The following is a 12146-nucleotide window of genomic DNA, read 5'->3' as shown; positions in this document are numbered from 1 at the left end:
CAACTAACAATTACCATTCACTGATAGCCAAACTCATCTTTCATTATTGATTACTTTTTTGCTGTATTTCCTCTCGGTCCACCCCCTCCCCACCCCCTCCCCGGCAACTTTCCCAACGTCCTTAATATAGTACCGAAGTCCTGTAGAGTACAATAGATCTAAATCTAAATTTGACCGTCGATGTACGTTATTAGTCCGCAAATTTCAGAGAGGATGCAACATCTGTATTAGGATTAATCCACCAGAAATTGTCTGAGACTCCTGTCTAGTGACATTGAGTGGAATTTGTCAGTCGGTGCATTGCATAAGATAAAGTTCACGCAACTGATTTTCACCATTGAGCTCACATATAACTCACCCAGTCAATGCCAGTTTCATCAGGATCATTATATGCCATGATTAGACGCGATGCCATTTAAATTGATTATGATCTCTTTCCAAAGTTGAAACATTGAAAAGATAAAGAAATATCACCATTTTTCATGCAACAAGGCATTATATGCCATGAGACGCGATGCCATTTAAATTGATTATGATCTCTTTCCAAAGTTATCAGGTAGCATCAGTTAATCATCATAATCATATCATCATTCCTCTGATAAACGTGACATTTTGCATGTTATTTTATTTTATGCATGTTATGTTAATTTAGATACAGCCTGGAAACAGGCCCGTTGGCATGTCAAACCCACAATGACCACCGCTCACTGGTTCACACGACTTCTGTTATCCCACATGTACACATTAGGAGTTATTTATATCACCAATTGGCCTATAAATCCACACATCATTAGGATATGGGAGGAAACCAGAGCACCTGGAGGAACCCCACATGGTCACAGGGAGAAGGTGCAAACTCCACACAGACAGCACTCAAGGTCAGGATTAACTCGGATCTCTGGAGCTGTGAGACAGCTACTCTACCATTGCACCACTATGCCGCTCCTCATTCCTTATTCCGATGAGAAGCTATCATTTGTGCCACAGCCACCTTTATTGTGTTTGGCTGCATATTGGAAGAAATATCTGTGAATATAATGTCAATGTCAAGCCTGCATGCATTCCAGTTGTGAATTTATGAATCTATGACAATGTTGAGCAGATCTCAGACCCTGTGAATATAGACAAAAACAAGAAAAAATGCTTGTTAGTGTGGCCACTGTTTAGGATCAGAGAGGGGAAGATCAGACGGATTGAGGTGAAAACACAGCAAGGGCTGAAACTGGACGGGGGAGAGGGAGACCAGAGGAAAGTAGAGGCACTGCATGTGGCAACGGATAAAGTGGAACTGTGTTCTAGGACAGAACTGAGATAGAAAGGGTTGGTGCTGTTGCAGGGAGAGGTCAAGGGCATGCGTGCACTGAGGTGTGGCGATACGGCTGGATCTCAGGATGCAAAGAGAACAGCGCATCGAAAAATGTGCGATAGTTTAAACATGCCTGTGATCCAATGGTATCCATCTCAAGTATTCAGTACAAACCCAGGCTGCCATTATATTTGTTGCATGTTGCCTCACATCACTGCACCAGGAGTTTAAAGTCAGATTGCACAAACATTGTTAAAAATCCAGACAATTCCCTTTGTGATGTAATGGTGTTCTGCTTTTTTACTTTGTCTTTTTGTACAGCCTGAAATTGACTCTGGGTCGTACTAATGTTGGCCCTGTTCCGGTAAGTAAATCTTCTTGCATGATTTTAAGTCTTGTTTGTTTGTGATGACACTTGAGTCTTGGGTTCAAATTAGTCTGTGATCAAAGTAACAGTCATCATATCAGAAGGTAAGCGTTATGGTGGCGCAGTGTGACAGCATCTTAATACGCCGATTCTAGTAATCTGAACTTGGCAGATGCCATATGATGGATTTATAGGCAAGATCCTTTCTGAACTTAACTTGAAAGTGTCTCATCACAACATTTAGGAAGATACTTCCACATCACTGAATAGGGAGGGATGTGGATCATGTGCATGCAAAGGCGACAATAGTTTAACTTGGCAACATTTTTGGCACGGACACTGTGGGCCAAAGGTTCAAAGGATGTTGAAGATTTTAAATACAAACAGAAAGTGCTGGGAATCATCAGTGGATGATGGAAACAAGTTCTCAGGTCCATGATCAACACCTTGTGCAGTGATGATGATCATGTAGTCCCAGATAATAAACAACCTAAGTTCTGAATGTGACTGCAACTGCAAATGGTGGAATTGGGTTAAAAACAAAGTTCTGGAGGAAATCAGCGTCAGGCAGCGTTTATGGAGGGAACAGACAAGGGTGGTGCTGATGCAATCTGGCTGACAGAACCCTACCATGCTGAAGGCCTCTCGTACAACTCCTCATACCCACCCCTTGACCATGACATCACCGACAAACATCAGACCACTATCTCCCAATCCATCACAGATCTCATGCCTTTTGACAATGTTCCCTCCCCAACTACCACCCTAGTTGTTCCCAAACCCTGCACTGCCCGTTTCAATCTCCAGCCCAATTCCATGGACATGAGTACCCTAGCTGGCCAGACCTTTATTTACATTGATTTTGCCCTACTGAAGTCATTTCCTCATACTACAAATTCGAATGCCTTGTCCCACACTTCCTAATCTATACCATGGACGTCCAGTATCTTTGCACCCCATCCCCCACCAGGTAGGCCTTAGTGCTCTCCATTTCTTCCTAGAACAAAGAACGAACAACCCTCTCCTCAACTTGCTCTCACATCCACCTGTTGGAACATATCCTTACCCGTTGGAACCTTTTTTGATTCCTCTCAGCCATGGGCACTCACATGGGATCTAGCTAGGCCTGCCTTTCCCTTCACAACATTGAATACTCTTTGTTCGAAATATACCCCTAGAACCACCTCAACTTGTTTTCCACTGCATTGGTGCTGCCACCTGCATTTGCTATATCACCATCTATATCTATCATTCATCTTTCCCCAGACTGTCTGAAGAAGGGTCTCGATCCAAAACATAATCTATTCGTTTTCTCCAGAGATAATGTCTGACCTGCTGAGTTACTCCAGCTTTTTGTGTCTATGTGCAGTATTTGTTGATTTCATGAACTTCAATCAATTTCCATGCTGCCCTCAAATTTACTTGGACTCTTGTCACATCTCTTTTTCCTTTCTTGATCTCTCTGTCTCCATTTCAGGAGATAGACTGTCCACAGACATCTGCTACAAACTCACTGATACCCACAGCCAACTTCACTACATATCCTCCTGCCCTCTTTCTTCTACGGTCTCATCCCTTTCTTGCAGTTTCTCTGTCTCTGCAGCATTTGTTGGCTTTCCACTCTAGGATATCTGAATTTGGATTTAACCCCCTGAAATGTTCCATCTCTTGCCTCTCTCACCATCTCTTCCTTATCGACCCTACTTCAAGTCTAATTCTTTGACCAAACTTTTAGTCATTACCCTAGTGCTCAACAGGCTTGGTGTCAACCTTTTCTTGCTGATATTCTCGGTGTTTCATCATGTTATAAATATTGTCTAAATCTGGTGTGTTAATATTGTGATACTACTTGAACAGTTCTTCAGCTCTTTCAATCCAAAATCACGAGAAACAATGTCTTTGGAAATGTCCAATCTGGAATGTAAATTTTGCTGTCTTCTATCTACCTAGTTGAGATGAAGTGGCCAGTGTTGATGGTAGCTCTTCCTTCATCCAAATCCTGTTGGACCCTCTCTTGTCTGTGCTGGAATGCACAAAGTTCTATGGGACAGTTTATATGTGTGGGATGAGCTGCCGTATTCACACTACCTCAACAGTACATATCTAGTAGCAGCATCTTATCTTCAGAGCTGGCCTTTGATTGTTGCGGCTCAGTGGAGTGCTAAAAATGACCAGAGAGGAGCCTAGATGGAGGGGAATGTGAACGTTACTTAAAATGAAATAATTTAGTATTCATATCGCTGGGTTGTGAGGTACTGAAGCAAAATATGAGGTTGTGTTCTTCAAATGTGTGCGTGGCTTCACTCTGGCAATGAAGGAGGTCGAGGACAGAAAGATCAGTGTGGAACAGGAAGGGGAGTTTAAAAGGTTGGCAACCAGGACCAAGCGTAAGTGTTCAGCGAAATAGTCACGAGTCTATGTTTGGTTTCGTGAATATACAGGAGACCATATCCGGAGCACCAGTTGCAGTAGATGAGGTTAGAGGACGTACATGTGAAACTCTGTTTAACCTGCCTGGATCCCTGGATGGATTCGAGAGACAGTATTAGGACAGGTAGCTACAGGGGAAGGTACCTGGGGAAGGGGGTGGTTTAGTTGGGAAGGGATGAGTGAGCCAAGGGGCTGTGGAGGGAGTGGTTCCTACAGAATGCGGAAAGGGATAGAGATGGGAAGATGTGATTAGTGATGTAATAATCCCTTAGGAGATTACACAAGTGTCGGAGGATAGTGTGTTGAATGCGGAGGCTGGTAGGGTGAATGGTGAGAACCAGGGACCTCTGTCCATGTTGCATCTGGGGGTAGGAGAAGAGCAGAACTACAGGACACAGAGGAGACACTTGTGAGGGTCCCATCTATGACCGCAGGGAGGAACCCACTATCCCTGAAGAATGCGGACATCAAAGTTGTACTAGTATGGAACACCTCACACTGGGTGCAGATGCAGTGAAAACAGAAGAATTGAGAATAGGGAAGAGCACCTTTGCAATGGAAAGGAGTGTGGTCCAAATAGCTGTGCGAGTCAGTAGGTTTGTAATAGATGTCCGTTGATAGTCTGTCTCCTGTGACGGAGGCAGAGGGATCGAGAGAGGGGAGAGAGAAGTGTCCGAGATAGTCCAGGTGAATTTGAAAGCAGGTTGAAAGTTAGTGGTGAAGTTAATAAAGTCCATGAGTTCTGCATGGGTGCAGGAGCTAATCCCCAAAGCAGCCGTTGGGATAGCAGAGAAAGGGTTGGGGGATAGGGCCCCTGTGCACCTGGACTAAGGACTGTTCAACATACCTGACAAAAGGGCAGCCATAGATGGGTCCATACGAGTGGCCATGGCTAAGCCTTTAATTTGGAGAAAGTGGGCGGAGTCAAGGGAGAAGTTGGTGAGGTTGTGAACAAGTTCGACTAAGTAGAGGAGGGTGTTAGCAGTGAAATTGGTTGGGTCTTTGTTCGAGGAAGAAGCGAAAAGGTCTGAAGGTCTCCTGATGAGGGATGGAGGTGTAGAGGGGATGATGTCCATGGTAAAGAGGAATGAATGGGGGCCTGGAAACCGAAAGTTGTTATTGTTGAAGAGCGTGCAAGGTGTTCTGGACATAGATGCTGCCTTATCCACTGAGTTACCCCATCCTTGCATCAGTGTTGATCGATGCAATTGCATGCCAATTTCAATGGGCTCCCACAGTGTAACTAGCAATCTGTGTTCTTAAAGAGACAGTGGTGTCTGACTACTGTGGTGACACTCTGTCCGTTATAACTGAAATCTGTTTTAAAGAGGTCCATAATAACGAGGATAGACTGTATTAAAAACCTATGAGGGAGAGAAAACCACTTTGTAAACAATTGAATACAATCATTCAACGTAAAAAAAAAAAACCAAGGTTACGGCAGCGGTGATATAGCAGCGACCAGCATGCAATTGACCTCTGGTGCCGTCTGTGGCGATTCTGCACATTCTCACTGTGTTGGTTTCCTGCCACACTCCACCAATACGCAGGTTCGTAGGTTAATTGACCACGGTAAATTGCCCCTTCTGTGGGTGAGTACTAGCATCTGGGGAGTGTGAGTTGATGAGAATGTGTGAAAAATAAAATGCATTAGGGTCTTGTGGAAAAATGGGTACTTCGTGGCCAGTAGCGACTTGGATGGATTGAAGGGCCTGCTTCCATGCTTGGTTTCCCCATAATCATATGTTGAATAATGCACCTGTCTCTGATAGAGCCATTCTTCTCCACTGAAATAAATGTAGTCACTGAATCTATCTCAGTTCTAACCTGGGTCAGCTCCCTCTCCAGATTCCTCAATGAGCTAACAGGAAGCTAACATTCCAACCATCAACCCCATGAGAAGTTCTGCTCAAGAGTGCGGTCAAAAGGACCACAGTGATGACATCCTGGGAAGCCTGAGACTTCCTTGTTCATATTAGTGGTCTTTGGGTTGTCAATTCCAGCCCCCCCACAATGATGTTGTACACCGTCATTCCCCACCGTAAACATTACATTATCCTAGGATATTAAACTGAGAGGATCTTATTTGACATTTTCTTTCTCATCATGTCTTGTTGAAGGTGGCTAGTCTGCAACTGATAATGAACCTTGCAGTAAAGTTTGCGGTGTTACCAGGCGTCAATGGTAAGTACGTGATGGAGACTGTTTGGGATTTCCACGGTAAAAATGGATAATGGCGCAACGTATTTAGATGTTGGGGATTTTTCTACCTTGTGCTGAACTTCCATCACGAAAATTAGTTTTGCTCAGTTTATCTGTTGGTTAATTATATTCTTGCTCTTAGTTAGCAAATTAAAGATTTTACTGACTTGATTATTGCGACGATTTTGATGTAAATTGTCAATTGGGAAATGTTCCACTTGCTAAATTAATCTGCCATTTCTATATTCCACATTATCATCCCTCTTTATTCTTTACTTTATATATCAGAAGAAACTTTTTCTATCCGATACAATATTATTGGCTAGCTTACCTTCATAGTTCATCTTTTCTCTCAGTGTTGTCTTTTTGTTCCCTTCTGTTGGTTTTTAAAAGCTTCCCAAACCTCCGGCTTCCCACTGATTTTTGCAACATTATGTTCCTCTCTTTTAGTTTTATGCTGTCTTTGACTTCCCTGTCAGCCACGGTCGTCTCATTGGGATGAAAAGATCCTATGTCTTCCAAATTATTCCCAGAAACTCCTGCCGTTGCTGCTACACTGTCATTCCTGCTAGGGTCCCTTTCCAGTTTAAATTCCATTTGGAATATTTTGGAGGACCAAGAAACCAAGAACCAATCAACTTTAGACAGCTACTCCCTCATACCTCTGTAATCACCTTTACGAGATAGTAATACAGACGCATCGAAATTCATCTTCTCCTTCTCAAATTGCAAGTTGGATTTTATATTATGGTCCCTGCCCCCCTAGGAGTTCCTTTACTTTAAGCTTCCTAATCACACATGGTTCTTTGCTCAATACCAAATCTAGAATTGCCTTTTCCCCGGTAGGCTTGACCACAAGCTGCTCTAAGAAGCCATCTCGTAGGCATTCTACAAATTCATTCTCTTGAGATCCAATGCCAACCTGATTTTCCCAGTCTATCTACATATTGAAATCCCCGATGACCACTGTAACATTGCCTTTCTTACATGACAATTGTATCTCTTCATGTGATTTGTACCCGACGTCCTGGCTACAGTTCAGATGCCTGTAAATATCTTCCATCAGGGTATTTTTATCCTGACGGTCTTTTTAGTTCTATCCACAAGGATTCTACGTCTAATCCTATGTCACGCCTTGCTGAGGACAGAATTTCATTTCTGAACAGCATAGCTACCCCACCCATCTGTCTTTTTAATAGGACATGTAACTTGGATATTCAGCTCCCAGCTCTGATCCTCTCTCAGCCATGTCTCTGTGATGCCCACAACATTGTACCTACCAAATTCTAACTGTGCTATTAGGTCATCCGTACACTGCGTGCATTCAAATATAACACCAATTCTTCACACCTCTTCTTATATTGGCCCTAATTTGGCCTACCTTATCTCTCCTTAAACTTCCTGTTCTATTACTTCTGGAGACTTCAGTAACCTCTCCTGCTCTCTCCTTCCTTTTAATTTCATCCATATATTTTCATTTTATTGACGACCCCGCCCCACACACTATACACACTCTTTCGTTTTAAAGCCCTATCTATGGCCCTAGTTATGTCATTTACCTAGTTTCCCAGCCGGGTTCAAGTGAAGTCTGTCAATCAAGACACCTCCCTCCTTCCCCAATACTGATGCCAATGTCCCACAAATTCAAATCCACAACAATCTTTGGGCCATGAGTGCAGCTCTTTAATCTTCACAACCCTATGCCAAATTATTTGTGGCTCAGGTAGCAATCCAGAGGTTATTACCTCTTTGGTTCTGCTTTTCGATTTAGTACCCAGTTGCTTAAATTCCCTTGTCAGATCCTGTTTCCTTGTTCTATCTTTGTCATGGTATCCACATGACGTAACCCAGGCACCTGGACGGCTACACAACCTTCGGGACTCTGTATCCTCATGACAAATACCCAATGATGACCACGTGTTTCTTCTCTCTGCGCTCTTCAATGGCTTCCTGGTCCACGGTGTCATGGTCAGGTTTCTCATCCTTCCTACAGCCCCCACACTCATCTGCACAGGGAGCAAGAATCTCGGCCCTGCGTGTCAAGCTCATGGCTGAGGCTCTTCTAACAAGCTGGGTCCAGAATTTAAAAGCATGTGAGGTGATCTCAATGAAATGCCTCAAATGCTTACACGGCTTGATAGAGTAGAAGCTAGGATGATGTTCCCTCGCTGGGGCGGAGAGATCAGAGCTTGCTGCCTCAAACTAGCTATAATGACAAGATTCCTCTACCCAAGAGTGTTTGGATGCTGGGTCATCACAGATATCCAAAACGGAGATCATATTGGATGTTAGGGAAGGGATGTGCACAGGAAAGTCGTACTGTGGTAACATGAGGTAAAGTCTTCATCGCGGTGATTGGCTGTGCAGTTGTGAGGCGCTGAGTAACTTACAGAAAATTGTAATACTTTTCCTTACAGTGAAACTGGCCAAAGGTGTTCCACTTCCAAATGTGAAAAAATTAGTTTTTATAAACCCCCGTCTTGATGTGAACAAGGTGAGTAATTGCATTACATAAGATGGTGTTAATTATGTGAAATACGTGTGAATGAAGTTGAATCAAAATGATAGACATGAGGGGGTCAGTTTCCCTTGAGCAGGGGTTCCCAACCTTTTTCGTCCTGTTTACCCCTGGCAACTTTAATAGCACATAACAATGTTATTTAATTTATTTATGAACAACTAATGATGAACAGATACCAGAACCAAACACGGTCAATCAATGAGAAAAAATATGTACAAATCCAGAATCAACAAATATAACCCCTGGGTAGGTGAAATTTACCCCCAGGTTGGGAACCCTTGCCCTTGAGGATACCCATGAGAGGAGATTATGTCCGCCTTGTCTATTTTGTTTCTTTGGAAACCCGTATTACAGTGCAGAGTTTCAACACCATTTTTGGCCATCATTTATTATTTTAGGACATCCTTTATTAGTGTGATTCTGAGCCATTCCCAATGTCTTTATAATAACTTTAGAATTTAATGTTTTGAGCCGACTATTTTTATGCTGGAGTTTGAGAGAGTTGCCCTCTATTGATCAAATTAACTTTTATTTTCACGCCGTGGGTATCAAGTTGATCCTGGTAGAAGAAGTAAACACTGAAGCAGCTTAAAAATATATAATCTTTTTAAATCCTAAAATGATTAAAAATGCCAAAACCAATCTGACCATTTTAAATAATGAAGTCTAGCAAATGCGAATAATCCTTTATTACCATTTAAACTGATTACAAGATTTGTGTTTGAGTACTGTAATCAGTTCTGGTGCTTAGACTTTCTGGTGACCATCTTGGTGAAGGAGAGGGTGCCTAGATTTGTGACAATGGTTCCAGGCTTGAGATGCTCCAAGTACACGACGAGGCTGGGGAAGATGGTATCTTGGGGTCCTGGTTCAAAGCTTCCTGAAAGTGGCAACACAACTAAAAGAGTGGTAAAGAAGGGATATGGTCTGCTCTCCTTCTCTGGTTGGAGCATTGAGTATAAGAATCAAGAAGTCATGATGCAGCTCCATTCAACTTTGGTTAGGCAACATTGGAAATACTGCATGCAGTCTGGGCACCCCATTATGGGAAGGATGTGGAGGCTTTGGAGAGGGTGTAGAAGTTTACCAGAATGCTATTAGCAGCAGGACAACACCAGAGGGTGGAGGGAGGCCTGATAAAAGTATACACAATAATGTGAGGTGGAGATAGTCAGAATCATTTTCCCAGAGTGGAAATGTCAAATACTAGATGGCATCGCTTTCAGTTAAAAGGGGCAGAGTTTAAGGGAGATGGCATGTTATTTTACACATAGTGGATGGTGCCTGGAACACACCGCCAGGAGTGGAGACAGATACATTAGTGGAGTTTACGAGCATTTAGAAAAGGATGTGCTGGGCATGGTGTGGATCATGTACAAGTAGACGGGATTAGTTTGTTGTGGCATTATGTTCACCACAGACATTTGGTCGAAGGGCCTATTCCTGAGTTGTACTTTTCTATATTCTCCTTGGGGTAGAGGAGGAATATGGGAGATGTAGGGAGTGTTCAGAGCCTTGAGTGAAGTAGTCTGATTAGATGGGATAAAAACTGCTGGATGGGCTGGAGGCAAATCAAAGGGTCTAGGGAGATGATGTGTTGAGATCAGAAATGCACTTGCGATAAGGTTGTCAAAGATGATCTAATTGTAACTTCTATGGGAGGAATTGGATATGTTATGAAGGAAATTGATGATTATGGGGAATGACCACAGATGTTTTGATTGAAAACCCTTTCAAAGGATGTTCCAGTCAATGAGGGCTGAATGGCCTCCTTTGGTGTTTGGTTTTGTATCATGATCTATAAACAGTAACCTGTGGCATATCAAATAATTGAGTCTATAGATTTAAACTGTACTTTGAAGCAAGCACTGGTGCCATGTGAAGGAAGATGGGAGAGCATTATTTTAATGTTAATATCTTCTTTTCAGAATATTCTTGTGATTGCAACTGATGTTCGATATCGTCCATAACCAGCGGACACTCTCAGCCGAGACTTTGATGGGAAAGAAAACTGGGCATACAGACGGCTTTGATTACGTAAAATGATCTGGCCATTTATTAAGATGAGATTGTGTATAAGGCCGCTGTTTCAATTTACAGCATTTTTTCAAATATAAATTTCTAGCTTGATGGCTTCTAATCTGGTATATTGCAAAAAATAACTATTGGTAAATTCTATATGCTGAAGCTTTTTTGCTTATTTCCAAATGCAAAAAGAGATTAAATGTCTGAAATCTTCCTGCAAACATAAAGCAATGATAAGCAAACTAAGAGGAACCAAGCCTTTCTTCGAACAAGTGATAGCAAACGTTAAACTTCACTGCTTTTCATCAGTACCTTTTTTTGAAAAGGGATTTGTGAGAAACTTTTTGGTGATTTGTAACAGTTTTCATTTAAGCTTGCCAAATTGCTAATAAAGCGCAAATTCTTCACTATATCTGTGCATGGATATTTGTTATACCTAATTGGTCGTGAAACAAATTCCACAAACTCTCTGTGGAGGTGCCTTCACTTTTCTTGCTGAGCTGCACAAAAATAAAGAAATGAAAGAAAACGCAGACTTTTTTTTAGAAATGTGAAGAAAAATCTACATATTTTCGGGTGTGAGTTGTTCCAGTCATGATTTATTCCTCCACAGAGAAGTCTGATTATCATTCAATTTAAATCTGTAGATTTCCCACCCTTCTTTCTGTGGTTCCTTGTAATGTTTCCTTTAATTGATATACAGTATATACAAGCACTAACAATTACATATGGGGGCTTATATGACCCATCTTTCTAAGATATATCTGAAATAGACCAATTCTGGGTGTACTTCAGAAATGAATATAAATGAATATTCCTCGAGGACTGAATCTTCTGATCCTTCCCACACACTGGCTGGTATATCTTTTTTCACAAGAAATTTCTGTTCACCATTGTGCCATCCAGTAGGCTCTGGTGATGGTGTTTACTGAACATGTAGGACCATTCATGCATTGCTTTGTGAAATAATGTTGTGGACCTACTGTCAACACACTGATCACGAGAACCCATCATCAGAACTCTTTGAGGAAACTGGGTTTGGTAAACAAGTCCCAGCATTTCAACATGGACCACATCATGAGAACGATTCAAAAATAATTTACCCTGATGCAGCAGGTGCACACGACATGGAAACACTTTGTTTATTCAAAAGGTAAATGTAAGGTTCAAACAGAAATGTTCAACAGGTTAGGACAGCGACTGTGGAAAGAGAACCTGCTAATGTTTCAGGTCAGACAAAGTCAGAGACAATCCAGAACAATGGACAGAACCAATTCATTAATGTGCTAATAGAT

At 42.1% G+C, this 12146-nt stretch overlaps 1 protein-coding gene across 1 annotated transcript in view; it reads left to right on the top strand.

Annotated features, from left to right (window-relative positions):
• The window catches only part of LOC129693928 (bactericidal permeability-increasing protein-like), a 33749-nt gene extending 22488 nt beyond the window's left edge, over positions 1–11261 (top strand). Inside the window, exons 12-15 of the mRNA XM_055630662.1 lie at positions 1628–1670; positions 6224–6287; positions 8723–8799; positions 10755–11261. Coding sequence (XP_055486637.1) covers positions 1628–1670; positions 6224–6287; positions 8723–8799; positions 10755–10796 — 226 coding nt within the window. The 3' untranslated portion in view covers positions 10797–11261. The remainder of the gene's footprint in view (positions 1–1627; positions 1671–6223; positions 6288–8722; positions 8800–10754) is intronic.
• Positions 11262–12146: the final 885 nt, after the last annotated feature.

Source organism: Leucoraja erinacea, unplaced genomic scaffold (genome assembly GCF_028641065.1).
Source record: "Leucoraja erinacea ecotype New England unplaced genomic scaffold, Leri_hhj_1 Leri_484S, whole genome shotgun sequence".
In the NCBI taxonomy this organism is placed as follows: Eukaryota; Metazoa; Chordata; class Chondrichthyes; order Rajiformes; family Rajidae; genus Leucoraja; species Leucoraja erinaceus.
This window is presented reverse-complemented; position numbering and strand designations above follow the sequence as displayed.